The sequence below is a fragment of the Prinia subflava genome, chromosome 1, assembly GCF_021018805.1.
Source record: "Prinia subflava isolate CZ2003 ecotype Zambia chromosome 1, Cam_Psub_1.2, whole genome shotgun sequence".
Taxonomy (NCBI): domain Eukaryota; kingdom Metazoa; phylum Chordata; class Aves; order Passeriformes; family Cisticolidae; genus Prinia; species Prinia subflava.
This window is the reverse complement of record NC_086247.1, coordinates 116,185,420-116,206,541: the sequence shown is the minus strand read 5'-3', so window position 1 is coordinate 116,206,541 and position 21,122 is coordinate 116,185,420. Positions and strand designations below refer to the sequence as shown.

At 39.8% G+C, this 21,122-nt stretch overlaps 1 protein-coding gene across 1 annotated transcript in view; it reads right to left on the bottom strand.

The window, feature by feature from the left end:
- ZNF385D (zinc finger protein 385D) overlaps positions 1 to 19,577 on the bottom strand; it is a 427,490-nt gene extending 407,913 nt beyond the window's left edge. Inside the window, exon 1 of the mRNA XM_063409080.1 lies at positions 19,385 to 19,577. Within this exon, the coding sequence (XP_063265150.1) occupies positions 19,385 to 19,487 (103 nt within the window). The 5' untranslated portion in view covers positions 19,488 to 19,577. The remainder of the gene's footprint in view (positions 1 to 19,384) is intronic.
- Positions 19,578 to 21,122: the final 1,545 nt, after the last annotated feature.

The following is a 21,122-nucleotide window of genomic DNA, read 5'->3' as shown; positions in this document are numbered from 1 at the left end:
TCCAGAGTGTGAAGACAGGAAAAAGTACTCCTTACTGTAAGCAAGAAAATTAATGCTCTGCCTTTACATAAACAAGTTATTAGGAACTGATGCCATTAGGAGGAAGCTGCATTTCAGAGAGATGGCCTTTAGCATGTCTACAGTGCTTAGTTTTCTAGGAATGTTCATCATCATTACAGTCTCCTGGAAAGTGATTTCTGTGTTCCCCCAAATGTCCTTCCTGCATGACCCAGCCTTTTTCAAGGTATTTCCCTTAGCAAATGCACTTTCTTGACCTTGTCCTGGTATTTACTCCAGAGATCATAACCACATCTTCTTTACCCTTTCACACTCCTTAGAGATGTCTCAGATTCTCAGCAGCTATTTAACATTTCTCCATAATGACCATACCACCCTGAACTCCTTCAAGACATTCTAAACAAAACTATTTTTTCAGTTCAAGCCGCCATACCAGCATCAATAAATGGCACATGTAATTTTCCTTCCTTTTGTATCAGATAACAATCCCATGTCACCTTTTGAGCGCTTGGGTGATGATAAAGCATTTTCATACACAGCCCTGGTGCAATATCTGGCATGTTCTGGATTAAAAGAGGGGGTAATAGAGGATATAATGTATTATGCAACTCCACACACAATCACCACATTGCTCTGAGGCATGCCTCCAAAAGGCCTTAATTGCAAAGGAGTAAAAAAGGTGTTATGACAATAGGAAAAGGAAAATATGGTACAAACATTGCCTAAATGCTCATGCCCTGTTTGCAGCTACAGGACAGTGACTTGTCACCTAATGTTGTAAGCCTGAATCAGTCCAAGAGAGTCTAACTGTGGCTGCCAAGCCTGCATTTTTGTCCCAACCATGCACTCCCATTCCCTCTCTGGCACGTATCTGACTGTGATATGAATCATTTCATCTTGCTAGACCAGCAGAAAAACAGGAAAGCCTTACTTCCTAAGAGAGCCTCTTCATCTCCATTTTCAGCTCTTCTTCAGCCAGAGAGATCTCTAATGCCAGCGTGGTCACAGTACTACCCAAGCTCTTCCTGATGCCCTTTTTCAACTTTGTTCCCACCTGCCTCTAATTTTTGTAAATTATCCCATCTGTGGTGGGCTGACCCTGGCTTGATGTCAGATCCCCACCACAGCTGGACAGGAGAGAAAAAATACATCAGAAAGCTCAGGAACCTGGGTAAGGACAGACAAAGATCATTCACCAATTACTGTCATAGTCAAAGCAGATTCAGCTCAGGGAAATTAACTAATTTATTACCAATCAGAACAGAATAGGAAAATGTAAAATAAAACCAAATTTTAAAACACCTTCCACCCAGCCCTGCCTTCTTCTCAGGCAATTCAATTTCACATTTTCTATACTACAGGATATGAAAGGGTAGGTGAGGTCAATTCATCACAGCTTCTCCTAGAAGCCACCACTGCAGCCCCCCTGTGCTAACAAACTCTTAACATACAAACCAAACATACCAGCCCTTATTATTTCAGTCATCCCTGGAAAACTTCAGTTTTTAATGCAGCTGCAGGGAACAAAAAAAAACAGGAAAAAATTCTTAGCTTGCTCTCCTCTGTGTTTGGAGATGAGGGGTGTCCATTCACCCCACTATCTTAACAGGATTGCTGCACAACAGCGCCAGAGATTATGCTTAACTGGCATGTTTAAGCTCCTCCCAGGGGCATAGCTAGAATCAAGTACTAGGAAGATGTTTGCCCTAAATCTGCCTTTAGGGTACAATGAACTTACTGCACCTAACACAGAGATGTGTCAGGCAACATGGTGCTTTTCTCACATGAGCCTGCCTTTAGAGCTGAACTTTACCAAACACTACAGGCACCAAGGCAGCCTGTATTCTGACAGTCCTCCTGTGGTACTTTCTTTGATTGCTCCCTTGCCTGCTTGCTTGTTTTGAAGCAGCCCTAGTCCTTTAGTGCATTCCTCCATTCATGCTTCCAGATATACCAAGAACTTTGCATTTCACTGTTACCATTGCCACAACACATTCTGTCACTCTCATGGGAATTTAGAGCCCTTGGACTACTATAGATATGAACACAGAAGTAAAAAGCATAGCAATTTAAAAATTGTGATTTCAGCCTCATCAATTTCACATGAATTACAACAGCAAAGGGGCAAAGCTGGCCATGTGCCCACATTAAAATGGCGAATAACAAGAGAAATAAAAGGCACACAATTGAATTCAGACGTAAGGTTATCTTGTCTGGTTTAAGAGCAAAACTTCCTGAAAGTGGGAAAGTTATTCTGGATATAAACTTTCTACTCAAAGTAAGAACTTTCTACAAAACAGTTGTTCTACTCCCTGGCTGGAGTGTTTTGAAATAAAAAGGAAAATGCAATAAATATATAAATTTATTGCATTCAGTTAATGACAGAGGTCTAAAATAGAATATCAATAGGGCATCTTCAAGTACATGCTGAATTTCCCTGCAAATAAATATACACAGAGTATATATACACAAAAGGAAATTCAATGCACGTTCACCTGTTGAATCTCCATCCTTTTTGAAATCACACAACGTAGCAGTTCAATTTTGTAAAAAATATTATTGCACAAAATCTACACAAAACCCACTATCAAACACACAATACATTTAAGAGGAAAAAAAAATAATGCATGTGTTCCTGTAGATATATTATGCTTGACTGCCATACCTAAGTGTGGGCAAGTGTCAAACAGCAGTCTATTTTTGCTTTCCCTCCATCTTACTAAATCCCTTCTTATCAAATGCCTCCTATTAATCTAAGCTGTGAGTGCTAGGCATAATTTGGTCCTTCAAACTTTTGACAATTTTTTAGTCCGAATCTACGTGAAAAGATGTAATTACAAGGCACTGTAACAGCCCTGGTAGCACTGCCATCACTTCCAATCAGGAAAATCCTATTACCAACCTAGAACTTAGCCAAATTTTGATTGCATTGACATTTTTTGCTGTCTCAGGTGGAATTTTCTGAGAGCATGGCTAAAGACTTTTCGGGAATATTTTTTGCCCACAAATCTAGAAAAGATTATTGGATGTGAATGGCTTAGCAGATAGGGAATGGGATAAGAAAATACAGGGGGGTACTGAAAGTACTTGGTAAGCCTAGGACAACATGGAGAAGGAATTTTTGTCAGGGAACCAGGAAAAACAGAAATACGAGGCTGAGACATACACATAAAAGATTGGAAGTAGTAACTTCTACGTGCTGCCTGCTGAATGGTAGTGCCACAGACTGCAAGAGGCAATAAAGGATCCAGTTCCTCTAGCCCACTGCCAGTCTCTGTGCTGTACTTCTATCTGGCTGTCAAGTAACGTGAGCAGTCACTGTCAGCCAGGGATCTGCCATTTTAACCTTGACCACAGGTATTTTAGGTAGATCTCTTACAAATTTTACTCTGCTGTAGCTGCCTGTGTCTCTAAAGACTCTGCTAGCAAACCCCACTATGTACAGTCTTTACACCAGCACCTCTTTTGGGGAATTTCCAGAAGCATCACAGTGTAGCTAACATTGCTGTTTCCACAAAGTTTTGAACCACTGACACCCTTAGGATGTACTCTGATCTTCCATTGGTTTCCCACAAGTGCTACCCTTCCCCTTCATCCTTTGATTTAGACACAAGCACTGCCTGGCACACCCCAAAGAATCGCTACAATCCACCACCACAGTGTTCTACTGCCTCTTCCCAGACTTTCCCTTTCCTTGCAAGAAGAACATTACCAGCAACAATATCAACATCTAAGAGCTCCCCAAGTGCCTGGTTCAATTTCCTCTGAAACATCTCAAATGCCAGGTAATTCCAAAGACATTCTTATTTAGTGATATCTTCTGACAGATACAAAAAATTCTAGGTGCAGCCCAACTATCTCTGTGCAAGAATCATATCTGTGGACTTACAAGAGAAAACAAACAAACAAACAAAAAACCAACACACTTCCCTTTTTCCCTTTCAGCCTGGACTGCTCATTAGATATATCTTCTATGAGTACTGACAGTCACTCTTTGTTCACTACTTGCTCTGTGTTAATTGGTCTATTGAAAGATGCAGGTCTACAGTTTTCTGTCCTCTTACTAAAACAAGCTGCTCATTTAGTTATCCTAATAGCTAATCTAATGATTTAAACTTTATGTGGGAAATCTGCCCTCACTGTTTTCCTCCACATTTTACAAATTTGATAAATATAGAAATATGCAACAGTTTCACTGTATGAGTTATGTTTTTCACAAACCATCATATTCCTACTTGAATACCTGTCAGTTTTCACAGGAAGAGCAGAGGTACCTCAAGACTCTTAGTTCAGGATTCTCATTTGCTTCCTGGTTTTGATTAAGGGAAAACTAAAATAGTCTCTCTCTGCTGTTTTATTCTGTGATTAGGACATTGATCAAATACTTTTTCCAACGATGAACTGTAATGATCATTATTGCTGACCACAGTACAATATACTCCTCTTTGCATTTTTGGGCCAGTTAAATATTTCTTCTTTTCCAGTTCTCATTTTTAAATGTACTGCACTCATCTTGTGCAGGCTCAGTTGTAGAACGGTCTTTATCTGGAAACAAAACCTTGCGTGTGAGGTTTTGCTGACCTAATTCTACTGTTTTGTTAATCACAGTCTTTGCTATCGCCCTCCTTATCACTATTATATTTCTTATTTCATCACTTAACAATATTCCACACTTCCTAAAGTAAATTGTTTACTCAATAAGCTATTGATAAGCAATTTTGCAAAGCACCGGCAACGTTCAAGCCCTGTGCACTCAGATTTGGTCACATGCTACCTTTCCCCAGAGTACATATATCTTTCTGCACACTCAAAAACCTATTAACTTTCCTCAGTAAATTCCTTGGATACCTGTTCCCATTTCTCAAATGCAAATAACCACGGTGCAGTCATTGCCTATAGGTCCCTGTATGTTTAAATCATTAATTTCAGCTCTTCACTCACTGCCAGAAAACCACTTATAACTGGTTGAGTCAGGCAATGCTGCATCCCCTCTGATATGGAGCTGTGCACATTCTTTTACACAACAGGCACTCTATTCTTATACATTAATATTTAATTTATATGTGGATATAACATATATAAAAATATATATTATATAGAATTCAAGTTTTTATAGGAATTGTGTTCAGTAATAATCTTGGAAAAAATGCAAGCAATTTATTTTCAGCTGATAAAATCTTTACCATCTTTCACCTAAACCAGCAAAGCATAATTCCAAGCTAATTAAAAGTCAGCCACATGCTGGCATGAGCCATGATGGTTATCCCTTTTGCCTGAATGCTGAATTATTTGTGACTTGTCTCCATCTGTTGAACTCAACCTCAGCTTTGTATTTGCCCGTACAAATTGCAATTCCTTATTACCAGAAGATTTTCTTCTGACCCTTGGACCATTTGATGCTATTGTGTGCTGGCAGGACCAGTTCAGTCAAAGTGTTCAGCTTTAGTGAGGGACAGGTGTGGTGTTTTACTCCTACATCAAATAATTTGGCTGTCAAGGCACATAAAATTAATTCTAAGTGCAGGGGAAGAAATATACTCTCTGAAGTTGAAAAGCTTGCCAAAGGGAAAAGTAGCATTAATAAGGAACTTGTACTTGTACTTGCTCATTTATTGCATACAACTTTTCAATCTGTTTGTCAAAGTTCTATAACAGCATGTCCAGAGAGAACTGAAAAGGCAGCTGGATGAAGCTGTCAGAAACAATGACCCAATAAAAAAGGTTCTTACCATTTGCCCGTGATGAGCTCTAATGCAGTCCTTCCCTACCCCCACAAAATCTGTGGGAATGTCCTAAATGAGACTCTCCCTTTCTGTCAGCAATTTCCACAGTTCTCTAACTCATATGTACCCAAAACAACAAAGACCTTTTCCTACAGCAACATCAAGGAAAACAGCAGCTTCCAAAGAGGACAATCATCGCCAGCACTTCTCTGTACATCAGGTGATTGGAGATTGGGTTTGAAGCATGTAGTTAGGAGATTTGTTTCCTCAGAATCTTCTCTTTTATCTCTAAAGTTATTCCCAGAAAGTTTACTATGTTTGATCTTCCTGAAGTTATTGGCATAAAACCAAGAGAAAGCAGAGAAAGCATAAATGAAAATTACCGTGCTATTATATAAGTAAATGTGGAATTTGGAGCTCACTGGGCTGACAATTTGGACTCTCATTACAACTGTGAAGGAAAAAACTGAATCATTTCACATACATGAAAACCACCACAAACTCATTTAAGAAAACAAAATTAGCATCTGTATCTTAGCCATATATATATATATAAATACACACACATATATATATAAAAAATTAGAAAACTCTGTAATGTGCCAGATGGACATTTGAATACACAGGTGGCAGGAACACCAAATCCTAAAAAGGCAAGGGCTTAAACAGGAGGGGGAAAAAAACACATTTAAATTCCTGTTTCTGACAGTGAAGCTTGGATTTAACTGAGGTTATGGGAACTGAATAAGGGGGGAAGAATTTTTCAAACAGCAAGGACATCGAAATTGGTGTATAATGAAAAGAAGAGTGAGAGAAAGAAATAAAATATGGCAGTGTATTTAGAGTCTTTTTTCCTCACAAGATTAAGTAGAGGCAGAAAGGCTACAATGGGATAATGCCAAAATTATACATAAAATATACAAAAGTAAAGGAGAGACACAACCAGGTAAAATTATTCAAGAAAAATAAAAACTTCATTAAAAGGAAACGTGACTGATTACAGCTTATAGTTTAAACAAAGTTGCTTGATTCCATAAGCACAACTTGCACTTAAGCTGGGTATGCTCGTTATTTTGTGTATATCTCCAACCTTCTGTTTTGAATATTTTTACCATTACTTTGACCTGTAAGATTGTGCAGATGATAGCTTAAAAAGCAAAGAGAAAGGATTTTTCCACTTTGATGGGAAGCAAAATAGATGCAGGAATTATGTAGCTAACACATAGTATATAAAATAATGAAAAAAAAAACCAAACCATGAGCAGGCTTTTGCTAAATGCAATGACTAAGCATATTTTCATTCACTTAATTATAAGGTTTTTATTGACAGCATTAAAATTATTCCAGAATGGCTTTATTTAGGAGTGAAAATTATTACCCATATGTCAAATAACTATTATTTTAGATCTTATTTGGAAAAGTATCATATCAGCCTCTGGGGAAACAGAATAATTAGTCAAGTTGACATCAAACTTATTTCCAAAAATATTATGAAGCTGGTCAAAAATAAGCCTTTTATTTGTCTTTTGGAGAGGAAAAGAAAATAACAAACATCTCACTTATTAACAGATCCACCTGAAAATGGCCTGAAATTAGAGAGCTTTATGCTTCAAAGTTATTCACACTTCACAAATAAAATTTTACCTCACCAAGAAGGAGAGAAAACAACAGTTCTACTTAGTTACAGACTTTTATATCAAGATATTTACTGACATCCCATCTCTGTCAAATCTGGTTATAAACCAGGGATCAGTAAGCAGGAGATTAAAGGCTCATCTGAGAAGCTGGAAAATATGAAATTCATGGAAACTGTCCAGACTGTGTCTGTTTCACAGGAACAACCATCCAGATGGAGGGAGTATCGGAATACTGGAATTACAGACATGAGTACTCTCAGTCTGTCTCTGCCTTTGAAATGTAAATGAAAACTGCTGGAATTGTTGGACAAATATAGATATAGATAGGTCGATCGATCAGTCAATCGATCGATCGATCTAGGGTAACCCTCCTCACGTTAACCAGCTTTGTGGAGCACAGGTTCAACATTATATTAAATGGAGATCCTTGCTGATCCCTAGGCTTTTTCTGCTCTTATTGGAGATTATTTTTTATCTCCATAGGCACTATATGCATTCAATTTCTGTTCTGTGAGAAAAGGAAGTGTTTATGGTTATGCAGTCTGGTCCACAGGTACTTAAGCTGCTACATGAACACCAAGGTCATCTGAGTGTTTGTCAAACTGAAGCTGCTTTTGGGACGTCACATCCCAAAGGAAAGAACTGGCCAGACACAAAAGACAAGAAAGAAAGGTTTATGTACATAATCTCTAATGGATGGATGGCTGAAGGGTTAAAGAGCAAGACTTTATTACTCGATAAGAAAAAGGAGTGTCTGCAGTTCTCAATACCATCCAACTAAAAAAAAAAAAAAAAAAAAAAAATCACAGCCCACTCTTCCAGATGCCACAATGAGATTTGCATTTCCCAATTACTTTCTACTGATTTCACAGTCCAGCACCCAACAATGATGATGCAAGATGAAAATGGACATGTTTCAACTGCCTGATGCTCTCTGAGACCATGGTATTCCTGAGAAGGTATAAATCTATTACAGAACAGAAAGTCGTCTCAACCCCTATAAGCAAATGAAGTGATATGTTTGAACTCTCCCCTTCCACGAACAACGCGTCAGAGAGGAGGCAGACCCACACAGAGGCACTCCACACAGCGCCTAATTCTAATTTGGGGGCTACGTGGGCCCAAATCCATGCCTGTTCCTTCATGCACAAGAGCAGGTGCAAGTACAGTCAGGGCACTGTCTCTTATAGCAAGCAGAGTCTCTCCCAGAAATGTGCTCGGTGTAGGAGTAGTGGATCATCAGGACAGAGCAAGTCTAATTTCATTCTCTGTGAACTCCAAATGCAATTTCTTTTGCTGCATCCTGGGAAAAGTACAGCAGCAAAACTATCCTCCCACGGTGGATTTAGTAAAGTGATTTTTTAAAAATGAATGGAAAGAGAGAAAAAGAAACCTCATGAAGATATAAAACTCCATTACTTGTATATATTTTCAATGATACCGCCTAAAATGGAAGTTCTACTCTGACATCTTAAAAGAATTTATCTTCTTTCAGCTATCAGTAAAGATTTACCAAAAAAAAAAGTTCTGGGGGGTGGGTGGTGTATTGCTACACATAAAGCCAAAATAATCACTTTCCCTGTTCTCCCCATCCTCCCACATTTTCCTTTATGGGTTACTCTGCTTTTACTGCCTACATTCTTCACCTGCAGTCAAACCCTCTGTTTATGGCATCACAGTGGTTGCTGTGGAGGCTATTAGAATGTACAAAGCCAAAAGTGATGAGTTCAAGTTTGGACTGAGCAGTAGTATCTCATGAAATGTTTCCGAAGGAGCAGGAGACATTAAAGGAAAAAAAGAAAAAAAAAAAAAAACCCACACAACAGAGAACATATATTGAAAACAAATTAATTAATTTTTTAAATGACTGTTTGCCATCAACTTTAATTATCACAACTGTTTTCAGATGTATTACTCCAGTGGCTGCAGAGACTAAGTGCTAAACTATACATATGGAAGCAAGCACACAACAGGAACAGGCAGCGCTGACACAGATGGCAGCAGAGCTCCCAGCCACGCTGCTCAGTAGTGCCTGCTGTGATTGCTGTCGTCTTCTGCAGCAAAAAACATACAAACCACCAAGTGTGGTAAACACAGGCACGCACTGCGCACTGCTGCTCTGACAACGAGGGCTCTCCATGGCACCCTTCACTCTGCCAGATGCAAGGTTCCGTAAGCTATGACCAGAGAACGCGTGTTCCTGAAAAACCTATTAGTTCATCGCAATTCCTTCTACTGTATGGCTTCACACACCCCTTCTCAAGCACAGGCTTGAGAAACAACTGCTGAAGTACAAATGCTACCTCTCAAGAAACAAGTAAAATATTAGAAATGGGAGAAATCCATCTTGGGATCTGCATCATGAAGTCAGCCGCTGCCAAATTTTCACAACTTTGGTAGCAGATAGAGTTCTTGTTTTTCCACTGCATTAAGAAAATCATAAATGGCTTCTATTTACTGAACTAGTTTCTCAATCATCTTTTTCCCTTAGCTTTGACACCTGAAGTATTACCAGGAGTGTAGGCTTCAAGGAAAACCATTGATCAAAGATTTCTGAATCATATCTGTACTGAGAGAAGTTCTTACCCATCTACTTGCTAAAAACAATACCTGCAAAGAGAAGTGGAACAAAGATAAAATCAGATGTCAGATTTAAAGAAAACAAAACAAAAAACAAACAGTTGAGGACAAGACAAGGAAAAGAAAAATTTCAAAAATAAGACTTTAATGGCCACAGAGCTCAATGAAAGGTCTTATTAAAATATTATGAAGCAAAGAAAGTGAGTCTCTAAACAATCTTTTAACATGGGTGTCTTGAGACTGCTGGTGGACCAATGTATCTTATTATATGACTGCAGAAGCACTAACAAATTAATTATATCAAATAGCTGAATTAATTAGGATATGTGAGACAATGGCAGTTAATACCAAAAGTTATAATGTGCTTTGTAAAGAAAAACAGCACTCTTTTGTATCAGGAAAACATACTACCAGCAAGGTTGTACTACCACATGCAGAGTATGGAGATTTCTTACATAGGAATATTGATAGAAAATTGTGACATTTACTTGTAGGCTTGTACACAAGAACATACCAGGACATAAAGATGCAGTGGAGCTGCTGGTTCTTTGTCAAATTCCTTAAGCCAGACACAGGGGACATCCAGAGAAATCCACTCACCCTGTGGGCAGGATGTCAAGTGGAACATCAGAACAAGCAGGCTCATTATTGTCCCAAATCTGGGACCTTGTGGGGGATCATAAAAAGCCCAAATCAAAACAAACAAACAAACCCAAGCAGAACAAAACAAAAAAAAAAACCACACACCCCCACACAAACCTTCTTCCCTCCTCCCCCACAAAAAAAACAACAACAACAACAACAAAACAAAACAAAACAAACAAACAAACAAAAAAAAAAAAACAGTAAAGAATTGTCTTTCAGACTCTTTCTATAATGACCAGAGACTTTTGTGTTTATGACACTGGAACACTTCAGTTACTCAGGTTGCCAAGACCCTTCTTGTCACAAACTCTTACCTGCACTTCTGATTTATGCATATAGTTGAAGGGCCAGACAGCTGGCATTCTCCTCTGTATTTGTCAAAAAGTTAAATAAGATTCTAGGTGAACTTAGATAAGGGGTTGCAAGCCTAGGAATAGTTAGAATTCTTTTTATTCAGAACACTGTGGATTTAGCACATGATTAGCTTTCCACAGTATCTTTTCTGGAACATCCTAAAATAAGCCAGCTTTCATTATGTTTGGCAAGTGGTACTTCAGATCATCAGTGGAATCACTTCAGCACCACTTACTCTTGGACTTATTTCTAGGAAGATAGCCATTATCTAGAATTCCCACTTTTCCAAAATTATCAGGCCCTCTTTGGCTTTTTGATGTGAAAAAGTAACCAGTTTGTGCACTCTTTCCTTGGATATCTTCAAGATTGGATGGAAGAAAGCCCTGAGCAACCTGTTCTGATCCCACAGTTGACATAAAGCAGGACACCAGACTGGAGATGTTCCTTAGGATCCTTCCAATCTGAATCATTCCATGTATTCCTCAGGTTTCCACTAGATATGCTGAATACAATCAGAAGAACTCTAGATTGGATCTAAATATTTTTACTAGATCTAAAAAACAAACAAACAAACAAACTCCCACTACCACTGAACAGTCATATACAATTGTCAAAATACACCAATAAATAATTTTGCCACTTTCCCCTTTTTATGCTAAGAAAAGCATAAAGCAGAGTTTGAGTTTGCAGAATATAAAAGCCTTGGGCTAAAAATGTCCATCTGCCATCAAACTGGCATCATGTTGGTGCAGAAATAAGAGGGAAAATAAGCTAGTCAAGGACACAGCTTCAGCTTAACCCTCCCTGCAATGGAACAACTGCTGTTAAGAACTCTGAAAAACTCTCAGGTGTCACTTAATCATCTCTTCTGTGAGATCATTTGTGCTCACTCCCTGGAACAAGTGCCAAAACAGAAGAATTCAGAAACCCTGAAAAATCTGCTCCCTGATCTGGTGCATACAGGAAGCAGCTACAGCCCACAAGATCAAACCCTTCCAAGATCAGAATCTCACTCCGGTCACTGCAGTTTCTGTAAGGTGATCCTTTTCCAGCCTTTACACTTGCAATATAGTCTTCTCCCAAAAATTAAAGTAACTGAGCTGGGACTAGCTTTTCAGCCTGGACATTAAGAACACGAAGACTACACACGCAAGCAAAAGCCCCAGCAACATATGCTTCTGTTCTAACCAGATTATTACCACTTCTCAGTGAAAAGTAACAAGAAATCCTCCACAACAGCACAATGAATAAAAACAGTGATGAATTCTTTTTTTGCTTCATTAGAACTTGCCTTTGTAGGCCAAAGGCTCGAAGCAATTTAGGCTGCACCCGGCAGTACCATTAACACAAACAACTGACCATCCCTCAGGCAACTTCAGTGTTAACTGAAATCAATACCTGGACTGGGAGCAGTCCTGCCACAGAGATTATACACAATTCCAACATCATCGGGACTGCAAAAGACCGTGTTTCCCTAAAACATATATTGTGATCTAAAAAAACCCACTTTCTTCCATTTTTTAAATGGATTTACAGGCTTCAGTGTATCTTGGGATTCCAAGTAGCTAGAAAGCCAAAAAATTCACACCTCTAAGTTAAATAAAAATTGAATATTGTGTTCCCATTCCCTCTAATTCAGGTTTGAACATTGTAAGGAACACGTTACTGATGTCAGGACTTGATTATGAAGATGTCTTATATTTCAAAATGATGCAGAAGTCTTGAAACCTTCTGACCATCCCAGAATGCAGCATCTCATCTGTTTTGCAGTCCTGCTGATAGGAATGTAACGCAGGGGTCCCTTGATCTCTCTGTGTACAGCTTCTCATTACAGAACCTCCTCTCACTTACCTCCTAAAAACCTTTACTCACACCCACTTCTTGTCTAGCAGCAACCATGACCTCCTACATGAAACCACAGTGACTATCAGCCAAAGAGATGAAACTGATGAGGACATCTGGTTACACTACACGAATTTACTCAATCCAACTTCTGGAGAAGGAGTATCTCTTCTCAACCTCCCATTCCTCCCCCTCACTACAAATGCCAGCAGTTTAGACAGCTCTGTAGTTTCAGAGCTTCAGAGCAGTAAGTATTGAACAAAATACTGAAATGGTTTGTACAGCAAAGCGCAATGCAGTCATTGACAATAACAACTCTTTTTTCTTGCTTTTATTCCACAGGTTCTTGGGTTCATAATCACAAACGAACAGTTCTGCTTTAATCTGCCTTCAGGAGAAGGTTCTACTCACCAATTCTTACTCCTTGTTTCTACTTTTTGATATTTTCCACAGGAATGTGGCATCAACAACTCAATGAAAATTCATAACAAAAAACATTCTTAGATATCACAGTGCACAAGACAAGACCACAAAGCCTTCTTAAAAGAACACATTTTACACAGTATTTTGGGATTATTTATCAAGTAGGTTCTTCTAGTACGTACCTTCCAAATGCAACAAAGATTTTTTCATGGAAATAAAATAATCTCAATGATACTACTACATAGTTAAGGCAAATGCTATTTAATGAGTCAAGGAACTGCCAGTGTAATGCCTTTTTAATAAAAGGGCATTTATTTTCAAAACGTTGCCTAAATAGCAACCAGAGTGTATCTCCAAGCCCACTCACGAGACAAGAGGTACAAATTTGCATTTGCTGGCACAGCCTCCCTGCCCTGAAGCCCCTTCCTTTGCACCATGTCACTTCTCTAATTTATTCACAAAATGCCATTATAGTTTTGTTTCACTTGCCATTTAATGCTTTAATATTTTAATCAGCACCAATTTAAAATCCATCAACAAAACAGAACAAATGAACCTACAATAACAATACTCCTTGTTCAACTGTTACAGGGAATATTGCATCCTCTACACAATGTCATATGCATGAAGACAGAAAATGAAAATGCTGCCTTTACAGTTTCATGAGAAAGACAAGTTAAATCCTTAGAGGGTGAAGACATTCCAGGTCTGGGGATAGCTTATGCTTCTACTGCTCAGAACAGCACTGGGAATAGCCCAAATTCATATGGGAAAGCAGTCAGGAGCTGCCACAGTTCCAATCAATTATTAAGGCCACATGACAAAACAAATTCAGTGCATAAACAGACATTCCAACTGTAGTTAATGGACAAGATGATTCATTGTTTTAACATGGCAAGGCTAAATGGAAAGACAAAGGCAGAGATGTTAAACTGAATACTAGGACTGGAAACTTGCAGAAGCAAGTATAAAATGCCCCGGAGCCAGGGTTACTCAAAATATAAAATATTTGAGAATGTACTGTAATGAGATATTTTCTATAGTTCTGTCAGAGTAATCATTTCACCTAGCTTCAGAATTTTCAACCGCAAAAGCCAAATTATCAGGAAAATTATTCTTTTTTTTCTTTTCAGGTCACACCTTGTACTTCCCAGAAAAGTAACTTGAGACTCTGTCTGACTAAAACTACCCAAATATTCCATTAAAAAAAAAAAAGTCAGAAAAATATATCTGGTTATGAAATGGATGGGAAGTCTTTGGTTTCTTAACTACATTTCTGTGCCAAAATTAGATTTAAATAAATATCATAAAACTGTATTTGGAGTCTGCTTCTAAGATCTAGATGGTGGTTTTTTCATTCCATCATAAATTAAAATTTAGAATAATCTGTGGATTTTTAGCTCTGATTACTTATCTCTAATTCAGGAAGTTATAATGCTAGGTTTTATCAGTATCATAAATATTCTCTTCTATGAATTGGACATCCACTAGGGTATTACCTTTTTTACAAGGAATTAATCTGAAAAACAAAACAAAAGAAACAAACAAATAATTTTTTAAAAACAAAAAAACAGAAACAACCACAGAAAGAGGTAACAGCTAGCTAGAACTTACATCAAAGGAAAAAGGGAAAGACTAATCAAGTTAAAATATGTTTGGCAAACCAACCCCTCTTGTTCTTCAGGCCAAAACCCTTAACCATCCATTTGTTTGGAAAGCCATGCCTTCAGAGCAAGGTCTGCATTACACAGTAAACACACTGCCTTACTAATGAGACCCCGAAAGTGGCTGAGGCATCAAAGTGTCAGTAGATGTAAACAGAAATAACATCAATGTTCACACATTCTGAAGATATAGGCTAGCAAAATGTTTCAATATTTAAAATCTGCAGATTATTCCAGCTGATTACAGAAAAGATGTTTATTTGCTTCAAGAAGAAAACTTCTATTCTGTTACATTAAGCATATATGTATATATATATAAAACCTACATTAATTTCAGACATTTACTTCCACAAATGCTACAATAAGGCACATGTAAAAAGGGAGGTGAGAGAACTACGCCTCAAGCAAAACAGAAGGTTTGGTTATGACTACTTCAGTACGACCAACAACATTATTTCCCAGGAGACAGAGAAGGAAGAAAAGCAAAAACCAACAGAAAATACTGAAGCACATACTTGAATATTTCAAGAAAAAATGTACGAAGTTGAGAACATCTGAAAGTGGAAAGCTCAAGCACAATTTCATTTCCTTACTGCTAACTGTGGAATTAGTCCAGTCCAGGAGCAACCTGGATGTTTGCACACATGCATACAACTAAGCTTCTTCAAGAGGAGAACAATGAAGAGGTTTGTAGAGGGTTTTTTTCCCTCTCTCTCCATTTTCCCAGCAGTTCAATGCAGTTAAAAGAGGCCATGTCTCTGCAGCAATCACATGTTGACTTCTACCCTTCCCACACTAGAACCTTTCCATTACACCAAACAGACATGGCAACAACAGTTTTTGTCTTATTCTGTGACAAATCTAGACAGGTGCAAACTAAAATTAGTCAGCAGATCCAGGTGAAAAAGAGGTCTGCGTTATTAGAGCTCATATTCATTTATCCAGTCTACCTGGGTGTAATTGAACATATTGGCATAACACCAACTAATTTCATTGTGCTGACTGAAGCACAGAGGACTTGCACTTGCCAGTCTAAATATAGCACATTGTGTGAGTTCTTTAAAAAAAATCAAATAAATTGAAAATAATTGTTTTCTGTCCAAAACTTCCCCAATGTGGACACACACACTCCTCTACATACATCCAGCACTATTTACTTGTCCTGTTTTTCCCTGATAAGTGTTTTATACTAACTTTCACATAGCTTTAAAAAGGATATGAAACATTGCTTTCTCCCCAGAAGTTATTTCTGGTGGTACGAAGTAATTTAAAAACTTATTTCTGTTTCACAGCTTTTAGTCACAATCTTTCTATATCTACTCCTCAAGAGAGAAGTTTTTCTTATACATATATTTCAAAGTTTTCTTAAGCAGTACACTAAAATATTACCTTATTTACGTATCTTTCATCATGTTACTTCTTAACATCTTCTGCCTAAAGACAATCTGTAATAGAATTCTGGCTATAGGTGTCAGTTTTCAAGGTCTTTGGAGATTTTACACGTTAAGTTTCCAATTACAATCCAAGATTAAATCATTTAAAAATAGGCTTTTTACGAGACTGCAAATATTCATCATCTCAACAGGATCTCAAACTTTTTGCTGGAATCTTGACCAGACTTCATTTACTGTATAGATCACAATGAGTGGAAATTCTAGCTCTGCTTTATATTGCTTTACATGGTATGAAACTACAAAACCTGTAAAACAAGAGCTTTTACACATGAGATCACAGGGAAAGTTTCGTATTTGTATTTTTAAATGTCAGAAAAGTATAAAAAAGTCCCCATAATTCCTCATGTAAAAGGTGAGAAGAATGTCAAAGCTGGAAAATATTTGTAACTTGACTCAGTTAAATGGCAGGTTTGCTCAGCTGCAACTCAATATGCACCCTGCCAATTTAGACCCTTAAGTGATGCCCAAATAAACATATCATAATCCAAACATACACAGAAATACTGTGCATGGTCTTCAGATGGTGTCAATCATAACGGTGCTGTTGAGATCCACAGAGCCAAGACACTTTTTACCAAGGCTGGATGGTGGCCCTTTGAAGTGGTTTTGTAGCAAAAACAGAGATTAGGAAGAAATATTATTTCCCAAATTTGAAAGTATTTCATGACAGTTCTCCTGTGAACAGCTCCCACCTCACTTTGATAACTGAATGCATGCAGGTATAAATGAGTCAAATCTCAAACCTGTCAGTCTGTTTGCTAGTTAAAAATTGTTGGTAGTTCACATGCTACAATTTTACTTTTAGGTATATCTTACTTATAACCCCTCTAATACTTTAGTTTAAACGTCTTAAGTAAATTCTCTGTTCCTGCATGATAAATTGATCAATACTGCTTACAAAAGCTGAAATTTATGTAAAGGTCTATTATTTGGAAAGAGAGTGTTTTTATAACTTTGAAAATTTTGTACGCACACTAAATCAATTTCACTTCTTTGGTCTGCACCCCAAATATTTCCCTGTGGCACAGAATCAGTTTTAGGGACATGCAAATTACTCTGATTTCATTTTTACTTTACATTTGGAGCTGTCAAATGTTAGTACATGATCTAGTAACTAAGTCTAGTTCACTCTGCAAAGGCAATATAATAGAGTGCTTATTTCTAAATTACAGTTGAAATCCAATTGGGATGCAAAGTGTACGGGCTTCAGTGTAATTCAGTGTTCTGAGTTGTGGCAGCAATTACTTAAATGTGAATTCAGTGTCACATAATACTTTAGAAAACATTTATAAGAAGCAATCCTGATAGACTGAAGCATATCACACCTTTTTTCTTAAGGTAAATTAGAGCCAAGTTATTTTAACTAATTTAGGGTAGAGCTATTATGATAACATATTAATCATAGCAGCATATGCGGGATTATTAACTTTGCCACAATTGCACAGCTGAATCAGCCAAATGTTTTCAGTTTGGCCCGACACCTTACACTACAAAGTCTGCAGATTCAATTCTGGCTCTTCTTAGGTCAGTGGCAAAATTCCCACTGAATTCACTGCATCCAGAATTTTGGTCTGTGTGCCTAGCTACTGTGTAATACCCACATATAACAGATATACAACTTAAAGGAATCCCATCAACATCAACGTGTGAGTCCCTACTACCAGCATCACACTCAGAATTAACAGGATAAATATTTACAACTATTTTTAAACAACCACTTTTCCTCTCTAAATGGATAACACTTTTTTTCCCCACAGAATTTATTTTAGAGAGTTTTTAACATCCACTGACAAAATCTTTGCTCCGACTTTTAGTCTGCTTCCTCTTTTGGCTTGTGAAAGGAGCACAAAGAAGCAAAATGGAAAAGGAGACGTTGCTGCAAAAGCACTCCAGCTCAGAGATATCCAGGTGACAGTCAGTGGAAGAAACACTGAGTTTGCTTTTATTTCAGACCTGCATTTGAGCGTATTACTTTCTTTGCAAGCACCTTCTCAGAACGCCAACACCTGAGATGCCAGGCTCCCCGTCAGTCCTAACATCTTTGTCATCAAGATTACTCAATGAGCCACAGCAACCTCTGGACTTGTAAAGAGTACAAATTACTCCCTCAGCCAAATTAGATTCTCAGGAAAACCACGAAGTTACTTTGGGGACTAACATAAACAATGACAAACAAATGCAAATTGAAGCAGAACTCGGGCGCAACTTAAGCTGTTACCTTACCCTTGAAGGATTAGGTCAGAGACTTCTGCAAACCCACTTACCCGAAGAGTGGATTTAAAACCCAAGCAGGAACACACAGCTAGGACAAATTTTAGTGAGATTTCCAGACATTGCAACCAGATCCACAAACACTTGGGTTTGCTCCTCAGAGCAGTGAACAGCGACAGCCGAGCAGTACACTGAGGAAACCGCACATGACAGATTTGGCTCTGGGTAAACCGCATTCAGTGCTCAGCACACAAGGGTCATGAACCTCAACACTTGTTTTCGACAGCTCGTGGAACACCACTCCGTTCTATGTCTTCAAAGTCAGGATATGAATTTGGGAGAACTGCCTGTATGCTGTTCAGCCTTCAAAGAGAGAGCATCTGTCTCCCCGAACAAGTAAGGGAGGAGGAGACAAACACACACAGGGCAATATTTTCAACAGTGCTTTCCGGGCATTAAGATCGTGAAAGCCAAAAGAGGTTTCGGGGACTCTTCTCAGGTTCACTGGCGTTTGCCAGATTGCAAATGCTTTCTGCAAAAATAATCAAAGAAGCCGCTATCAAAGCAGGATGCCAAAACACGCGCGAACACCGTTCCTCTCCTTTCGCCTCAGCAAATGAAAGACATAAGGCGCAGCTCGGCGGAATTTGGGAGCAGGGAGCTCCTCTCCCTCCGCACCCGCTGGAAGGGAAAGAAGAGGATGCCCCTGCCCCAGCGGAGCCACTAGAACAAGTGGCAGGCAAGTTGGCCCGAGGCTGCCCCGCGCGGACCTCGGCGCTCCCGTCCCACCTCGGCGGACGCCCCGCCGAGCCCCGCCGCGGCCGCCCCCTTACCGTGCCGGGGCTGGGGCTTGGCGCCCGGCGGCTTCTCCTTCCTGCCGCCCGCCGCGCTCCGCATCCGCCAGCACGCCGCCCCCCTGCCCAGCGCGCCGGCCATGCCGCGGGCGGCCCCGGATCCCGGCGGGAGAGCGCGGGGGCGGCGGAGCGCGGGGCGCGCTGCCCGGCGGCGGCGGCGGGAGCGGCGCGGTCCCCGCGGACCCGCCTCCGCCCGGGCCGTGTCAATCAGCGCGGGCGGGCAGCGCCCAGCCCGGGCAGCGCCGCCCCGCGCCCCCTCCCCGCTCCCCGGGGTGCCGGGAGCAGCCCTGGGGACGGCGCCCGCCCCCCTGCCCGGCCGCGTCCGTGTGCCGCCAGCCCCTGCTCGTACCGGAGGGAGGGAGAGCCTCGGAGGCGGCGGTGATGGGCTCCCGGGATCAGAAGGATTCCGCGCTTGGGAAATGACAGCCCTCGGCACAAACCTCCTCCTGCCCGCCGTCAAGTCCTCCTACAGCACCTTCCCTGAAAAACATGTGTACGTTACCTCCTGCCATCAAAATCATTGGTTGTGCACACTCCTGACTCCATACCGATGAGTAACTCAACCTGAGATTCCCACTTCCCACAAGAACATGTGTGGTGAGGCAACAGCCTGCCTCCCTCCCTCCCCGGAGCATCCTCTTCTTCCTCGCTAGAGTCCCGGGGACTCCTCCGGCCATCGAGTTCCTCTCTCCTGGCTTTGGCGAGGGGCCGCCAAAAATTCTGTAGAATGATTATTGCAGTGCAAGAAACATAACACACATAACTCCTGTTTGCAATCTTAGTAATAAATCCACTTGCATATCAAATTATAGCGGTCACTGCAGCAGCTCTGCAAAGTTTCCCGTGGTTGATTTTCAATTTTTCATATGCACACACATATATATATATATATTTATATATATATATATATGTGGTCAGCACTTCCACAAAATGTATCCTTCTTTCTATATGGACACTGAAGTGAAGACAAAATGTGTGCAGAATTTGCACTGATTGAAAGAGGAGGAGGGGGAGATGAGAAAAATGAACCCTTCTTCATGTGCCACTATATTCCATTTCTGTTTCCTTGACTTCAAGAAACTGATGGAGAAAGATAATTAGGATTTGTTATCACAACTTTAAAACTTAATTATATGGAAACTAACTCAGATCCAGGTTATGATTTTTTAATTAATATTTCATATTGAAAGGCTCTTCAGCTTTGAAACTCAAGGAGCCAAGGTGTGAAGGAGCCCTAGCTGGCCCACAGCAGCACCGTTTTGTCCTTCAGTTAAAAATGACCCTCCTTCTTCTCAAAGCCAGTCTCCACCAACAGCCCCAGCTGAGCTCTCATCCATCCCAAGCCCTGCGCGTCCCCAGCAGAGCCGCTGTGCCTCACCTGTGGGTTGTGGCTCGCAGGAGTGAGTCGGGAGTGTCACAAGTCTGCCGAAGCTGTTGGTGTTCCAGCACGCTGCATCGGGGGTGTTTTTCATTAGCGCTGAGAATGATTCATGTGAGCAAGGATCACTGACCTTGACCTCACATGCACAGATACACCCTGTGGTGATGAATGTAATAGAATAAACAGCTAGATACGACTGCTTATTCCCTCTTGCAGTGTTGTTCTTGCCCAACTCTATTGCTCTAGAATACAAATAATGACTCATTTGCTTACCCTCATAACATCATATTTAGAAACCTGCTATTCATCTCTGCTTGAAGGGTCTTGAATAAATAT